General features: G+C 37.9%; 2 protein-coding genes across 3 annotated transcripts; one reads left to right on the top strand and one right to left on the bottom strand.

The window, feature by feature from the left end:
- Positions 1-149: 149 nt before the first annotated feature.
- Positions 150-3,934, bottom strand: hmgb1b (high mobility group box 1b). 2 transcript variants are annotated; one of them, XM_084950574.1, is made up of 5 exons: positions 3,716-3,934; positions 2,471-2,626; positions 2,226-2,371; positions 1,937-2,111; positions 150-1,838 (listed from the first exon to the last, which is right to left on the bottom strand). In XM_084950574.1, exons 2-5 carry the CDS (start codon positions 2,615-2,617, stop codon positions 1,701-1,703), a joined length of 606 nt encoding a protein of 201 aa, XP_084806700.1. In that variant the 5' UTR covers positions 2,618-2,626; positions 3,716-3,934; the 3' UTR covers positions 150-1,700. The 2 variants fall into 2 exon arrangements, with proteins under 2 accessions (XP_084806700.1, XP_084806701.1); XM_084950575.1 differs by lacking the exon at positions 3,716-3,934 and adding an exon at positions 3,252-3,358.
- Positions 3,935-7,821: 3,887 nt separating this feature from the next.
- tex26 (testis expressed 26) lies at positions 7,822-11,637 on the top strand. Its single transcript, XM_084951626.1, has 7 exons — positions 7,822-7,897; positions 10,184-10,268; positions 10,364-10,526; positions 10,625-10,781; positions 10,953-11,135; positions 11,226-11,387; positions 11,504-11,637. Exons 1-7 carry the CDS (start codon positions 7,822-7,824, stop codon positions 11,635-11,637), a joined length of 960 nt encoding a protein of 319 aa, XP_084807752.1.
- The last annotated feature ends 5,461 nt before the right edge of the window (positions 11,638-17,098 follow it).

The raw sequence follows: 17,098 nt of genomic DNA, 5'->3' as shown, positions 1-17,098 counted from the left end.
GGGTGACTGCTAACAGCTGTCCCTTTAAACCAGGCAGTGATCCTCCGTGTCCTACAGATGGAGTCATTATCATCCTGGAAAAAAAAAACAAAAAACCACTCTGTAGAACCTATATGGACTTGTCGCTTGTGTGCACATGACAAAACAAGTGTAGTTTAAAGTTTTTTAATGCCACACACACACACATACACATACAGGTTTTTTATATCATGGCGCCACCTTCTGGATTGAGGTTGCTCAAACTACTGTAGCATGATCGATGTTTCTTACTTTCCAGAGTTTATAAAACATTGCTGAGGATGTGAATGCCTTAGCACTTTGCAAATAACAGCCATTGGGCAATATCTTTTTCTTAAATTGTTAAAATCAATAAAAGCTTGTTTATTTTCCAATAGAACAATGTGATATCCTTAATTGTGTTCGTATTACTTGCTATTGTCAAATATCTGTCCTTCTGGCTTAATAATACTATGAGTCCAGTACTGGTAAGTAAGAATTATTACTTGTCAATTATCCTTAGTCATTTGTGCCATTAGCAATCTGTTTACATAAAAAGCCTCAAACTCTGAATTACTCATAGATTAACTAGTATTGTGAACTTGATTGAAAAAGGTACATTTATTATTCAAGACTTAAAAAAATGGACTACTGACTTGACAGTTTTGCAGATAATGATGGTTATCCTCCACAAGAGGTTAAGTCTCATTTGTGAAAAAGGCAAGCTGTTTGCAGACTGCTGTATTTAAACATCTGTCTAAAAGGGAAGTGTGATATAAAGAGAAGATTGTCAAGTTAAGTCAAATCAGGAACTTGGGAGAGCTTTGCAAACAGAGAACTGAGGCTGGTGACAGAGGATTAAGATCCACCAAACATGGACGTCTAGTGGCTCAGTACTAGGAAAGGAGCTACAACTGCCGCATTCCTAATACTGAACCACTAGATTTTAGAGTACTTCTTGCTTTCCACTGCTGACAGGCTTTATAGAGATTCTTATTTCCTTTTACAGCAAGACCTAGAAGCTTCCCACAGTGCCAAAACTATCAAATAGCTTGCTGACCGCATTATTGGGCAGCTAACAAACCTGAACCCAAGAGGAAGATGAGAAACACCCAACACAGAATTACAGATGGACTGAAGGGCCCTATTTGCATGTAATGAATATAGAATACATGGAAGTTTGGTAGTTTTTAGATATTGTGAGATGATTAAAATTAGGAGGAAAAAAAAAAAAACAAACTTGTTAAAAAAAAAAAACGACCTTTATTGAAGACATTCTTGAATGTCGACAGCTGCATTTGATATTAGAGTGGTATTCAAAGAACAATAAAAAGACATTGGGACAGCACATAAAAAAATATTTTTCAAAATAAACAAAAATACACTAGCAACTCAGAAATCTCATTTTTGAGTTGGAACACCTAAAGACTAGTTACTTTCATACTTATTTGTAGTCCTCCTAGACTGTTACATAATATGGCAGGGATAAAGTACTACCACTAGAAAATTCCAAACGTAAGATATGTAGTGTTGACTTTACAAAAAAAACAAAAGAAAAAGAAAAGGAGAATAACACTGTACATCTTAAAAACATTAAATATACACATGATCTTGGTCAATCTGACTTCGGTTTTTCAAGATGGTGAATTGAGATATAAGGATATATGGCATAAACAAAACTGCAGGTCCCATCCCCAAGTGAGCTACTCATCATCATCATCCTCATCTTCCTCTTCTTCTTCTCCTTCCTCTTCTTCTTCTTCATTGTCATCATCATCATCATCAGCTGCAGCAGCTGGTCCTGAATCCACTTTTCCCTTTGTGCGGTAAGCAACAATATCCTGTAACAGAGAGATAAGCTCTTTTCCATGCTCCACAAACAATAACATTTTTCTATCAAATCAACAAGTTTAACTTCCATGTCATTTTGGATTATCACCTTGTCATATTTCTCCTTCAACTTGGCAGCCTTCTTCTCATATGGCTGCTTTTCTTCCGCAGATGAGCTATTCCACATCTCTCCCAACTTCTTTGCTGTGTCCCCAATGGAAAGGCCTGGATTTTCACTTTTTATTTTTGGGCGAAAATCTGCACAGAAGAGGAAAAATGCAGACCTGTGGGGGGAAAAGAAGGAAACGGAAAGAAAAAACAAAAACGTTGCCGTTTAATTGCTCAAAATACCCCTACAGTCTGAAAGAAAATGAGAAAGTGTAGATTATGGCACATACGGTGGTCTCTTGGGGGCATTGGGGTCCTTGAATCGCTTCTTCTTCTGGCCCTTGGGAGGCACGTAATTCTTCATTTCCCGCTCATAACGCAACTTGTCTTGCTTGGCCATGTCTTCAAACTTGCCTTTCTCTTTTGGTGACATTGTCTTTGGAGAAACACAGCCAGTTTTAAACAATCTAAAAAATAAAATACTGAATTTAGAAAACTGAAAATAAAATCTAATATTATGAATAATTCCTTTTACCTTCCATCGCTCAGAGCATTTCTTGGAGAACTCTGAGAAGTTGACACTGGCATCAGGGTGTTTCTTCTTATGCTCCTCCCGGCATGTCTGCACAAAGTAGGCATATGAGGACATTTTGCCCCTCGGCTTCTTTGGATCCTTCCCCATTTTGGCTTACTAAATTTTAAGGAGAGAAAATACAGTTTTAAATTCAAAGTATACCAGCACTTTCATGCAATGTAAGTAATAGCATCTGAATGGCCCTCGCCAATTGTCTGCCTCCTACTCCATCAGTTCCTCACATCTATTGTTTAAACTGGGTGGTGGGAGGAGGGTGCCTGGGGTGACTGATGATCCATTGTATGAAGAGGCTAGCATTTATTAAAACTACAATCAGCTACACATTACTCTACTGGCGCGTTAGATCAAACGTTTACCTATACAAGCTAGTAAAAACAGTATAGTGCTGCTTAATTTTAGCACTCCGACAATATAACGTGACGCTAACCGGCTAAAGGTTCTACGTGAACACATTAGCGTCCACCTCATTTGATTGTTCATTAGCTTTTAGCCATCTTGCTTTGTGTCCTCTTGCTATCAGCGTTAGCCTTCAAGCTAGGCTAGCATGTCACGGTGCTCATCTCGGGAGACGATTATGAAAATGGCTGATTAGACTGCTAACAAAGGCTAGCTGCCCGTTTTCAAACACCCCTTACGTCCTTCAGGACAAATTTGCCTGTTACTGCTGTCACCTGTCTAAACGCTAAATATTATTCGACTAAAAGTTTAGTGAAAGTCGTACTAATGCCGGAGAATGATGCTCTGCCTGTATCGCCGTACTCCGGTTGCCTCAGCACCAGTCAACGGTATTAACCTACATTCAACAGCCAGCTAGCGCTAGCCTTTATGGTAGCATCCAGCCACCTTTAGCACGCACCACAGCAGCGGACGTTACGTTAAGCGAAGTGTGGCAGACAGTTAACTCGACCATCAGGGCTCTTGTCCTTTAATCCAATGGGCACTTTATTTTAGTTATTACTCATGGCCGTGGTGAATGTCACTGTACGGTAACTACTTAGCCAAGTTAGCAAGATAACGTTAAACACCAGGAGCGTGATACTGAGTTAGCATCCCATTCAGCTCAGCCATGCAACCAACTACGTACAACGTTAATGTATACTGTGCAAAGCATATCCCAGAGCATCGTTTCATTCATAAGAGCCGCACACTATTCGCTTTGTTTAAGATTACGTTTATAGTGCTTACCCCTACAGCGCTATATGAGGCCAGCCGCACGTCGGTACGTCTCAAACAATGGGACGAAAAGCACCGTCAGTGCGCGGTCTTTTGGCTGCGAGAATCCGTCTGTGTTTATTCTGTGTGTTGGGCACCGGCTGTCGGACATTGGCTGCCGCCAACTCCTTGGAGTATCTTATTGGACACGCGCTGTCAGTCCTGCTTGTTGAACGGTTGGTTGTTCAAAACACGGCGGTGTGATGGCGCTCGGCTTGAATGGCAGTGAGTTTAACTGCAGGGAAACACAAACGGAAAGAAATGCAGACCCCATTAGTAAAAAACAAAAAGGAAAGACTAGCAATTTGAAGTTACTCCTAAGCTTACGTTAAAGGAGCATTATCAGCGAATCATATCGTTTACGTAACACACTGCTTTGAGAAAGGGTGTTTGTCCCCGTTCTGATTTATTTATTGTCTATTTTACCACATGTACATGTTAAAGCAAGTTTTAATATTAGACAAGAATAAATTAAAAATGTTTTTAAATGATAGTTTCATTTATCCAGCGAAATATTAATTATTATTAAATATTAATGAATTAAGTATGATTTAACACATTTTTTGAAAAGCGGAGTTCAATTTCACTGGCTATGGAAAGCACTTAATTAGGTTTTGACAAAATGAAGTGGTCTTTAGTGATGTGCGATTCCACTGATTTCCTTTCTGATCCGATACCAAGTAAAATTCAGGGTGGTATCGACGATACTGATCCGATACCAATACTTTGTACAAAAACTTAATGTTTCATTGTATTTCATAATACAATATATAATTGTATTATGTAATTGTAATAATAATATAATAATATAGCTTCATAATGATTACAGAACATTAGACTACTTGTTCTTACTGCTTAATAATGCAGAATTATCATATAGAAATAAAAAAAAACTTGAAGTTGTGCTCTATTTGAGCATGTTGCCTGCCTGCAACACTAAAGGACTCCGCGAGATACGTCTGTCTCGCCCTAGCAGCACCTGTCCCTCTCCTCCTCTTCAGTTCACCTCAACATAAGCTCATCATATTCTGTGATATGATTTACTCTGAGGTGTTTGACGAGGTTAGTGGTGTTGCCACAACACCTCACTGTCTTGCCACATGTATCGCAAACCGCGTCTTGGCTGTTTGTGGATGTAAAATACGTCCGCACATGACTCCGTTAACACTCTGCCATTGTTGTGAGTGCGTACGCCAAGGGGCGGCCACACATTTATACAGGGTGGGCCATTTATATGGATACAACGTAATAAAATGGGAATGGTTGGTGATATTAAAGTCCTGTTTGTGGCACATTAGTATATGTGAGGGGGCAAACTCCTCAAGATTGGTGGTGACCATGGTGGCCATTTAGAAGTCAGCCATCTTGGATACAACTTTTGTTTTTTCAATAGGAAGAGGGCCATGTGACACATCAAACTTATTGGTAATGTCACAAGAAAAACAATGGTGTGCTTGGTTTCAACGTAACTTTATTCTTTCATGAGTTATTTACAAGTTTCTGACCACTTATAAAATGTGTTCAATGTGCTGCCCATTGTGTTGGATTTTGAATGCAACCCTCTTCTCCCACTCTTCACACACTGATAGCAACACCGCAGGAGAAATGCCAGCACAGGCATCCAGTATCCGTAGTTTTAGGTGCTGCACATCTCATATCTTCACACCATAGACAATTGCCTTCAGATGACCCCCAAAGATAAAAGTCTAAGCGGGTCAGATCGGGAGACCTTGGGGGCCATTCAACTGGCCTACGACGACCAATCCACTTTCCAGGAAACTGTTCATCTAGGAATGCTCGGACCTGGCACCCATAATGTGGTGGTGCACCATCTTGCTGGAAAAACTCAGGGAACGTGCCAGCTTCAGTGCATAAAGAGGGAAACACATCATCATGTAGCATGTAGAATCATGTACAGCCATGTTTCACATATGACTATGAAAGGCGTAAGAGGAAGTAGTTCCTTCCAATTTAGACGATCCGAATGATATAGTTTCTTTCTACTGTGTTCCTTTTAATGATAAACTACAAATTTACCCCAAAGTACTAAAATATCGATATTTTAATATGAGAATCGATTCTACAACATAACTTACTGGTATCAGAAGAATCGATATTTCAGTATCGATCCGCACACCACTAGTGGTCTTAAAGATCCCAAAATCACATCATGCAACAACTTTGTACAGGAAACCTTCCCAGGATTTTCCAGCCTACTAAAAGGGCTCAAAAGAGTGGATTGACAACTCGTCCATGAGGTCATAAAAGAACCCAGAGCAATATCTAAAAAAAACTCGCAGTCTCACTACCCTCAGTTATCCTGCATTTCAGATTAAGTCGGAATTTCCAAGTTCCCAGTTGCAATTGTTATATTTATTTCAGTTCAATTAATTTTTTTTTAACTACAACAACAGTTGCCTTAAGATGTTTTTTTTTGTTGGTCTGGAATGTCCCTTCGACTCCAATTTTCTTTTCTGAAAGTACCAGCCCCACCAACCTGCAGCTGTGCATAATACAAATACAGCATATTACAAAAAGCAAGTATTATGCTGTATTGTTTGCGACACAGGAATGGCTCTTCCTTGTTGAGAAGCAAATCAAATCCTGTTTTTCTTTATATTTATTACTAAAATGCACTAACTCGGGAGTAACATCCCTCCTGAGTTCTGTCACCCAACGTATGAGGTAACTGGAATGTGCCAATAAGGTCAGTGTTCATAATTCAACAATAAGAAAGAGACTGGGAAAAAAGTAGCATCCATGGGTGAGTTTACTGCTGATCAACAAGAATACATAGGCTTGTCTCGCATTTGCCAAAAAACATCCTCCAAAGAACATCCCAAAACTTTTGAGAAAATATTCTGTGGACTGATGGGACAAAAGTACAACTTTTTGGAAGCCTTGCATAAAACTAACATAGCATTTCATAAAAAGGACATCAAACCAGCAGTCAGACATGGTGGTGCTAGTGTGATGATTTCAGGATGCTATACTGCTTCAGGTTCTGGCCAACTTGTCGAAACTGATGGAACCATGAATTCTGCTTTCTATCAGAAAATCCTGAAGAATAATATCCGGCCATCAGTTTGTGACCCAAAGCTGTGAAGTACAGTTTGGTTATGCACAAGTCTAAGTCTCTGAATGTCTCAAAAAATAATAAATAAAAGGATGGTTTTAGAGCGGCCTACTCAGAGACCAAGGTTAAATCCAATTGAAATGCTTTTGCGTGACCTTAAACAGGTCATTCATGTTTGAAAATCCTTCACTGGGCCTAAATTAAAACAATTCTAAGACTCATTGCCAGTTATCACAAATGCTTGATTGTATATACTATAGTCATTGCTGCCAAAAGTGGTCAAACTAGTTATTAGGTTTAGGAAGCACTCACTTTTAAGTTAGGGAATGTAGTGTTATCATTTTTAGCAGCAGCAAAAGTAATAATAGCAAAGCTTTGAGGTGACTTCTAATAGTGAAAACTTCTGAAGTCAATTTTTTGTGTGGACAAGGATGGATGAACAAAGCCAAAATGTTAAATGTTTACCTCCTGCAACTATGAAATATCTTATTTTATGTCATGTACTATTTTTAGAAAAAACAAATCATGATATTATCTAAAGTTTAGTTTATACAGTTAAAAGATGTGTAATACAGTTGAAAGAAGTGCAGTACAGAAGAATTGCCCATTTCTCTTTTAATGTTTTTTATTTATAAAATGTTCAGGAACTATTAAATCTATTGCTGTAAGTTATTTCTCTTTGAATTGTTGATGAGTTGAATATTGATTACCGAAAAATATACCCAAATGTACTTAGTTACTACCCACTATCACCAGTAACAGACATATAAGGCGCCTGTAACAATGCTAAATTTTTAATTCAACATCTCCCCTGCTGTGCTTCTGTTTAAATGTTGTAGGTCTCCATAACCACAGTGCATACTACATCCTGCTTGGATCAGCTTTGACACTGTGTAGATAAAGCTTGTGTACGTATAATGCTCTAATTTTAATACTCACAGGAATTGTCAGCATATGCTTTTCATCAGGATACCAATGAAGTAACTTTTCATCTAAAAATTAAATGGATTTAAGTACACTGAAATCAGCTATAAGAGGAGGTGCTAGAACAAACCAGCAGTCACCAATGGCAACGCAAGGTAATGTTAAACCAAGGATAGGTAAACACAAAAAGAAACCCAGTATGGAACTTAAAATGTTTTCTTACATTTATTTTGCATGTTATTGTAACATCAAAAGGTTTTGTTTAATTAACGTACATGTTATACCAGTTTTGTGTTTTTTAAACTTACTTATCTGCTTTTTTATGTTTTGTTTTTTCTTGTTTTAAAATGTTTAGTTTTTATTATTTTGGGGTGTTATTTTTAGTTGTTTGTGGTTGTAATATGAGTATTTGTCAGATTATAAGATTTGAGAAGTTAGGAATTGTTTTGCCCACTATCACCTGTAACAGACATAGGCCTATGCAATGTTCCCTCTAAACTGCGTGCGTGCGCAATTGCGCACTGATGGCACGGTCTCTGCGCAGAAAAAATCTGCGTTGCGCACAAAAAAAAATCTAACCTGAATTGAAATTAAAATTTAAACTTTAACAATTCTGTTTTGCAGTGTTAGTCAGTAAGTGACTGGCTGCTCCAGTATGGGATTAGAACGATGCCACCTTATCCCATAGTCCAGCCAGTCACGCAATTCACATTCACGTAAATGCGCAGCTAATCAACTTATGCCCCCAAGAGTACCTGGCTGCAGCCAGACCCTTCTCTCCTTATGTGCCGACACCGGTGTTCTAGCTAGCAAAGCGGCGTGGCTGATGTGGAGTGAAGCCACGTTAATGACAGCGTGTACAACCATTGGAGATGTGAGCAGGACAGACGGAACAATTGACGGAAAAAGTGTGGACTTTATACCAGTTTTTAAATTGTGTTGATAGGCCACGTAAAACCAGAGTTATGATAAAAATATATGCAATGTTTGGTTTTCTTCCTGATTACTATCGTTGTTTATATTTACTGCGGGAAGAAACGGTAAAAACATATAAGGAAAACGCTCGAAAGCACTCCAGAAAGTTTTAGGAGTGACGGCGGTTTTGAAATGCGAGAGATTTGCAACGTTTAGCGCAAATCTTGTGTAGTTAGTGTGTAGTGTAGTCAGTAGTTTTGTTGTGTGCGTCAGAACAATGAGGCGACTGCTGAATGTTACAGGTGTTACAGCAGTGATACATCTCCTGTTGTCAGGCCTGCAGGTATCAGGCTTTTGATGTTCTCCTTTATCTCATAGTGGACAGAAATGGTTTTTTGGAGTAGCACAAATAATTTGTGAGGCATCAAATTTGATGCAGAACAGCTGGCTGTTCTGTAAATATTTTGAAATGTTTGTTTAAAAAACGCCTTGGCAGCATTTTTTGGTAAACATCTGCAAAAAACTTTGTTGTTTGCAAAACTCAGTAACTTTTTTAAGAAGTAACTATATAATTAATTGCCCAACATTGGTCTTTATATACTGTATCTTGCAGACAGAGAGTTACAGGACTCTCTCCCAGACCACAGACCCATACTCATAATACAAGTCCGCTTTATAAAAAAAAAAAAAAGAAAGTTGTGTTTTCAAAATTGGAGTTCAAGTTATTTTTACTTCCAATAGTGTTAACATACTACACAGGTCATGAACAAGATGTTTTTAAATTATCATTGTAAGTGGGCTAAAGCAGTTAATTAAAAGTAGTCTAACATAAATGTAAATGCTGTAATTTGATTATTTTAATAAATTATTTTAATCCAACCATGTAAGTTGGATTCGATGCTGGCGTGACCACAGTGCACACATCTACTGTTGCTCACAGTGGTCCAAGGGATCGCTCAGGGAGTTTGTCAGACACATGAAAAATTAGAGAGAACATTGCATATAAGGCACCTTATATGTCTGTTACTATATATATAAGGCACCTCTAACAAATCCTTATAATACAAGCACATGCACCACAGTCACAATATCCCATTTTATACTCCCTTATTAAACAGATGCACCAATTACTACTCATGTTTTACGTGGCAATTTTGACCAGATTGACTAACAGTAAATTTTCCAGTATGTTTTTGTTTTATGTGATTTTTGAAGTCCATGTTAATATTTCAAGCAAAATCTGCATAATATTAAAATTACAGAGAACTACAGAACTTAGAAGTACAGATTCGTGTTTTTAGTACAAGTCTACATTTTAATAGATCAAAAAGTAACATTTATTTTAAGCACAGTTACATTACAGAGGTATACAGTAGCCTTTGTAGCCTTTGTTATACTGTCGTTACTATGTAGATCAAAAAGTTTAATTTGAACTCAGGTTTAGATGTTTACATTGTGCCATGTTTACACTGATTGAAATACTTTTAAAAAAAAAAGTAGTTACAGTATAGTAGTATTTTTTCCAGGGGGGAAACAGTGGTGGGATCCATATGAAACAACTCACAAAAGGCAATTCGTCTACCAGCCAAGTTCAGCTGCAGATATTTTCCTGTAAGTAAAATCATGGACTTATGAGGCTCTAAATAAGCATACACATTATGCATGGTTGTGTGTGTAATTATGTGTCTGTGCTGGTACTTATGTAGGAAGCCCCTGTCAACGTCATTGATAGACTCATATTCACAGTCTGGACCTTTTGGTTCAAGTATATACAGTAAGGACTTTAGCTGGAAGCCTGCCTGTAAACCTGAATGCATTCGTACAGGAACAGCCTCAGGGCAGAGGAGAAATAACCCGCATCCCAGCAAGGTTAGTACCAACCCTCAGTTTTTACATTTATAGTGAAATGGCATGCTTGACCTTTCACAGTGTATTGTAACCTTTAAATTAAGCTATTTTTCCCCAAGTCTTTCATGATGTGGAGGCTGCCAAGGGATGTTGCCAGAAACTCTGACCATATTGCATTCCCTTTGAAATGCCTCCCTTCTGAGGGTGAGATCCGTAAGGCCCTAACCGCACAGTACCTCTCCACTTACAAATGTGACTTCATGGGTACACCTCAAGGTACACAATTTTCAGTCAATCTCATGTATACGAGAACTCGTCAGAATGGCTGAAGACATCCGTGCACACAGGAATATCCAGATGTCATAACATTTCATGATATTTCTCTCTACAGTTCATTTTCCATTTGCCATTCATTTTCTTTTTGTCATGGTGTTTTCTTCTTGACAGAGTACAATGACACTGAAAAAGCAGCCAGATGGTTTGCACCTATGCACAACAGGCACCGCATATCACTGTCTACTGACACTGTGATGAGGGCCAATTATCGCCAGCCAAACCAAAAATCTGAACTCGTGGTCAGTGTTTCTCACTGCTGCAAAAAAGATCCAAATGTGACCTGCCCCGGTATAGGTACTGTCTACTCAAAAACTATAGAAGATGCATGTAAACAGCGGCTCTGGTGATTTGCAGTGTATTAGATGATGATTCTCTGTGTTACAGTTCCCACTGTTGTACCAAGAAACTTGCAGATTCAGAAGAATCGTGCTAATGTAACAACCTATGACCATTTTTTCGGAAAGCCAGTCAATACTGTCACATCTGTGATGAAGTCTCTGACACCCCAGGAGCTGGAGCAGTTACACAGAATTTTACCTAAAAGGGGTTAGCACCAGTTTATTTTATTTTATTTTATTTGATGTTTTAGCTTTATAACAGATTATTCAGTGATTGTGGTTTGACTGATGTGCTTATGTTGGTTTTTATCTTTTGTTTTACAGAGCAGGAGGCTCTAAAAGTGGTTTTGAGTAAAGATGTCTGTCCAAACAATAAGGAGAAAGTCAATAAACTTCCAGCAGCTGTGCGTGAGTCAGACTCGCCAGAGTGGAGCTCAAGCTGGCCAGGACCTCACTGAATTTCATCATTTTATATTAGCTGTTTGTGTTTTTATGTAATCTCAGTTCACTCTGTAAAATCAGCACAATAATATTATGAATTAAAGATGAAAGAATTCATTTTTGCTGATTTAGTTTTTGTGTGCGTGATATTGTGACCTAACGTCTGTGCCCAATAATCAAATGTTCTCGTGCTCCTCTTAGTTTTATATAAAATATATTCCCCAATCGGACTTAACTCAATTCTTATACAGCTTGATAACAATAAAAGAAAAATGCTTAACCTTTGTTGACACATATTAGCAACTGTAGGTTTGCAATGTAAATTAAATGAAGTGAAAGTTAAAATGTGGCACAGTAGTTTAAAATACAGAACAATATCTCAATAGCTTATTTCTATCCATTTGCAATGTTTACATGGTCACAGCCCTGATTCTTTGCAAGCACTGGGTCTTGTTTTAAGCTGTGTAGTCTCAGTTGTCACTTTTGGTGTCTTAGTTACCACGGGGCCACCTGCTCTGTTCAGGTGTAATGCATAAGTGAGTATCAGGTGAGCTAGTGTAAGATCTGACTGATTAACGTCTGTTTGGAGGTCTCTTTGAAGAAATGTTTAACACTAAAATGTGCCTTTTACGTCACACCAACCTTTAAGATACAGGAATTAAAAAGAATGCCTTTGGGGAAAAAGGTTCGCTCTTCTTCAGCTTCAGGAAGATTAGAGACTCAACATGTACACAGGTAATCTGCTCTGTTATTGTTTACCATGCCGCCACTGGAAATCACATTGCTTTTAAATGTCAGCTCCAACAGAGTTTAAATGTCTAGACAAGTGATGAAAGTTGAAGCCTTGCTTTATTCTCGGTCTTAGTTACAAAATGTTTGCTGTAGTCATGGGGCTTGTGTTGCCATCTGTGGTAGTACTTAGTAGTTATCCTGTAATGCAGGAAGCACTGTCACCTGGGAATCATAATCACATTCCTAGGATTAAACAGATCATATGCAACATCGCTAATGTTTCTTTTTCAAACATGTGAGAATTTTGATTCCTCTAATAAGTCCCTTCTTGTATAACTGAAATTTAAACGTTACTTACCCATATATCAAATCCTCCAGCATCCTCTCAGAACTGAGTGGTTTAGAGGAGAGGACAAGAAACACATCTGGGCTGGGATATCGGGATGAGAAAGCAGATGATTCTTCAGTACCAAGACAACTGACTGACAGCAAGGATGGAAAAGAACAGCCTGACTGGTTGGTGAAAGAGCTGCTCAAACAGAGCAGACGGAGACACTCTGTCACACTCGGAGATAATGAGAAAATCACGAGACAGCAATATCACCTCATCAATTCAACCTACAACCTCAAGGTAAAAATCTAAATATCAAGCTAAATGCGAAATGAAATGAGTGAATAAATGTTAACCAAACCATCTCTCCAAGAACAAAGTCCAGATGGGATAACATCATTATATATTTTCACCCCTTGCCCATGAGCTTTCTTTTCTAGAGTTGCTACATTTAGCCTGAAGATGTCACTAGAGTGCTGCAGTTCTGAACTTGACTTTACAGACCCTGTTACAGATCCCGAAGAGCTTTTAAACTTGACTACAGCTGAAGCACATCCTACCAGTAGCAGCATGGATGTGAGCTAATGCCAAAAATGCCATTTTAAATCAAGTTGATGATCAATTTACTTGCTCCCTGACAGCACATCGGGCAGGACAATCTATCCCAGAGCCCAGGATGGCCATGTTTCAGGCCAAAGTAAAACAAACATTGTGGCTGAGCCAACTACTTAAAAGGTCCCCAGTAGATTCAAATTCAAGCTTTCAAGCTGACAAAAATGATAGAATTATGTGGGAGGCTGGTGCAAATGCAGCAGCTCAACTTTGTGGGTTTCAGTTGCAGATGTCAGTCAGACTCCTAGCTAATGTAATGGGCAGTGCGCCTTAACAGATTAGGCAGAAAAGGCTCAGGAGTTCAAAGTTATGCATCTCTTATAAAGGGATCTGCAAAGCAGTCGAGGTTATGTGAACACTTTTAGTCCTTCCATCACTCTGACTGATTAAACAATTATCTCCCCAGTTCAGGAGATACCGTGGGGAAACCTCAACCCTAGTTTCATCCTTGAGGAATTAGGCTGTTTATCCGTGTTATTTATTAATGATAGATCAAAGAGCTTCATGGATCAAGGACCAGTTGCTAGGAAACCATGGAAAATCTGAGGATAGGCCATTAACACAGAGAGCATGGCCTGCCATCCAGCCTTGTGGAAGCATCTTCGAGACATGACATTGCTGGTGGTGCCTGTGGTGACCATTACAGATAGTAATTATACTCTGAGGTTGAGCCCTAATCATATGTGCTGATAATGGTTCAGTGTAAAATAAATATATACATAAATAAATACTTTTAATTTGCATTTTTAGCACTCAGATTTTAAGAACTGCTTAAATGGAGTGAAAAAAATGGAAGAAGCATATTTGCCAATTACACTTAATTACTTGTTTTATTTTTCACCATGCTGATTTATTCTAATAATCCAGGCTGCCTTGCATAATAGTAACTGTCACAATTCCCTCCTTCTGATTAAGATTGATGAGAAAATATCACTTGAGACCCTTGAGAAACTGAAACTAGCATTTGAGGTATTGTGTGATCTCTTCTGTTTTTTAAAACATGTATTGTCTGGTTATTCATTTCTGAAATGTGATTTAATTTTTTTTTTCTTGCAAAGGAATTTGAATCAGGTGGATTGAGATACATTGATGTGGCCAAATTTGGACCTATGATGAAGAAGTGTTTGGATTTACCTAATGCAGTAAGATAGCATCACACCTCTTTTTGCATCTCTGTCTCAGATTTTTTTTAAATCTGCCTCGTCTGTATTTCCCTTTATCTACAATTAAGGAAATTGCCTGAAGAATTTACCGTAGAAAAGTGTCAGTTCATTCTTCCACTCTTTAAATTTCACAGACCTACATGGAGATTCAAGGGTTATTTAAGAAGATTGATTATTTAGGCAAAGGGACGATTTCATGGGTGAGATTATTTATGTTTTTTTGTGAAGCATACACCCCTTCAAAACACTTTCCCATGTATGTAAACACCAGGATTATGCAATTAAAAAAAACAAAAGCTAGACAGCAGTAAAATTACTTTGGCTAGTGGGGATTTGTGAACCAAGTATAACTAATAATTATCAGAGTCCTCCTAGCCCTAGGTTGACTGTAAACTAATATATTCATCTTGTGCAGTAATAGTAATGTATCTTCCCTGGACATTGGATTATGACCTTTAATTTAATTGCAAAATTTTAGGTTAGTAAAGAAAAGGCTAAAAATAATTCCATAAAGAAGTGATACAAATGTAATAATAATAATATACAGAAGAACACTGGCATTTCTAACACACAACATAATGTGATACAGGGTGAGTTCTCCACATACATGCTGCAGCAGTATAAAGGGCAGGAGGAAACTGCAAGACGCAACAACCAGGTGGCCTTCATTCTGCCAGCCACCATGAATTCCTTTAATCATGGGATTCCTATTGTCAACATCCAGTCTACTCATGATGGCACCATCGTAACAGTGCGAGAAGATGGGTGTGCTTGCCACTGGAGTCCTGAACTTAAACCCCAGAAGAGCAAACACCTGTTTGTATGTTTCAGCTTGTGCACATTTACCTGAATGCTTACTGTCAACACCATGATTACTTCCTGATGACTTTTTAAAGTCTGTTGCATTCAGCCTTGAGTTAAATAGTTCCTGTTGAACATTCTTTCAAACCAGCTTGCCAGTGTATATATTTTTAAAAAGACCAGTAAATTCCTAAAAGAGGCAGGTATTGTGACACTGTGGAAATAATTACTGATACTGGAATATGCAGCACATCAGCGATGAGGGCATTTAAATAAAAACATTTTTTTGAAAAGCATTTAAACCTTTAAAATTGTTCTAACGGTGATTGTAGCATATTCATATTATTTAGCTAACATAACAAACAGCAAACTCAGAACAGCAGGTCAATTGTAATTTCAAAGTGACCTTGAATTTTGTAAATATGAGTTTTTAATGTATTTGTTAATTCTCACAGAATGAAGATCCAACAAATACAAAGTCAAAATGGGCAAGTGACTTTGCTCTGATGAGCGAGTACAACAAGCTGATGATCGCGACAGGGTAATGAGAAGTGGTGAAATAAAATTTAGTCTCGTTAACTACAGGTCCCGGGCTCTGCTAAGTTTGTTTATGTAGATATCTTTACTATCGTGCAGGGACAGAGAGCTCCAGCTTTATAACCTTTTCTCTCTGGAGCCTTATTGTCAGATCAGTGAACTAGAAACAATACCCCTGACAGTGGACTACAGGTGAGCAGCAATTCTTCACGCTAGCATCGTCTTATGATTACCTAAATGAATTCTTTACACAGTGTTTGTTGTTCTGCTCATAGCTACAATGGCCAGGATAAATGCTGTGTTCTGTATGGAGACTCTGAAGTAGGTCTTGTTATTAAAAGCTGATTGAATTATCAAGCAAAAATCTGGCAGAGATCTAACCGCTTTGTCTCTTAGGGATGTGTGACTATTATGTTAATATCCTCTGCTGGAGATACCTTCAGGTAATGTTGCTTTTTCAAATACTTACACTCACTTAAATTCAAGTTTTGTTTCTGTATATATTATGAATGCATTTGAAGATATTTTTGTGACATATTTTTGTGACTTTAAGCAAAACATTTTGGCTATTCAAAGTTAAGTATTACCTCTGATTTTCTCCACTACTAGATGATCAAAGAAAAGCCCGGGAGAGGCATTAACCATTCATAGACAATCATATTTCAGTACTTCAGTATTAGTTTTTCTCCCAAATTGTGATCTTGCTTGATCAAAAAGAATTTGCAAGTTAAAAAGAAATACCTCAGAAGACAAGATATATTTAAAATGTGTTTGGTGATTCTGGAGCATAATACACAGCAATTAAAAGTTTGGGATGCTCTGCTGAGTAATATCACCCACTTTACAATAACTCCCACACCACTTCAGTTGCATGGTAACTGCAATACTGAGGCTATTATAAGATGGCTATTATGATTTGCTTTCTTGAGATTTTCTTTTTCTCTCTTTTTTTTAAATTTTAAAGTTAAGGTCAGTTTTTCATCCTCCACTGATTGTGGAATATGGATCCTCAGTGGAGGATCCTCTACATACACTGTAAATCCAATTTACTGCTTACTCTAGCACCGTCTAATTTTCAACGTTTATATATTTATAAAAGCCAAGTGAAGAAATTTTATCATCAGTCACTTTTGGTGCCACCTGGTTTTTAACTCAGTGATTTTTATTAATTTATTTTTGTTTTATTTTAATTATCATGCAGTTTAAAGGTGAGTTACCTTGATTTGATTCACTTTTTAACACTTTTGAGAGTTTATTTTTAGACTGTTTTGGAGGATTAAAACATGTGTATTTTACTAGTAG

The sequence above is a fragment of the Perissodus microlepis genome, chromosome 14 (genome assembly GCF_051167445.1).
Source record: "Perissodus microlepis isolate ML-2025 ecotype Zambia chromosome 14, ASM5116744v1, whole genome shotgun sequence".
Lineage (NCBI taxonomy): Eukaryota > Metazoa > Chordata > Actinopteri > Cichliformes > Cichlidae > Perissodus > Perissodus microlepis.
This window is presented reverse-complemented; position numbering and strand designations above follow the sequence as displayed.

What these genes read in the sequence shown, in the direction of transcription:
- hmgb1b (XM_084950574.1), bottom strand. Translation starts at nt 2,617, where the DNA reads ATGGGGAAGGATCCAAAGAAGCCGAGGGGCAAAATGTCCTCATATGCC. An exon ending in AATGCTCTGAGCGATGGAAG is followed by an intron (nt 2,372 to 2,470) that starts GTAAAAGGAATT and finishes GTTTCTCCAAAG; the next exon opens with ACAATGTCACCAAAAGAGAA. An exon ending in AATGCCCCCAAGAGACCACC is followed by an intron (nt 2,112 to 2,225) that starts GTATGTGCCATA and finishes TTCCCCCCACAG; the next exon opens with GTCTGCATTTTTCCTCTTCT.
- tex26 (XM_084951626.1), top strand. Translation starts at nt 7,822, where the DNA reads ATGGATTTAAGTACACTGAAATCAGCTATAAGAGGAGGTGCTAGAACA. An exon ending in ATAACCCGCATCCCAGCAAG is followed by an intron (nt 10,527 to 10,624) that starts GTTAGTACCAAC and finishes TTTTTCCCCAAG; the next exon opens with TCTTTCATGATGTGGAGGCT. An exon ending in CTTCATGGGTACACCTCAAG is followed by an intron (nt 10,782 to 10,952) that starts GTACACAATTTT and finishes TCTTCTTGACAG; the next exon opens with AGTACAATGACACTGAAAAA.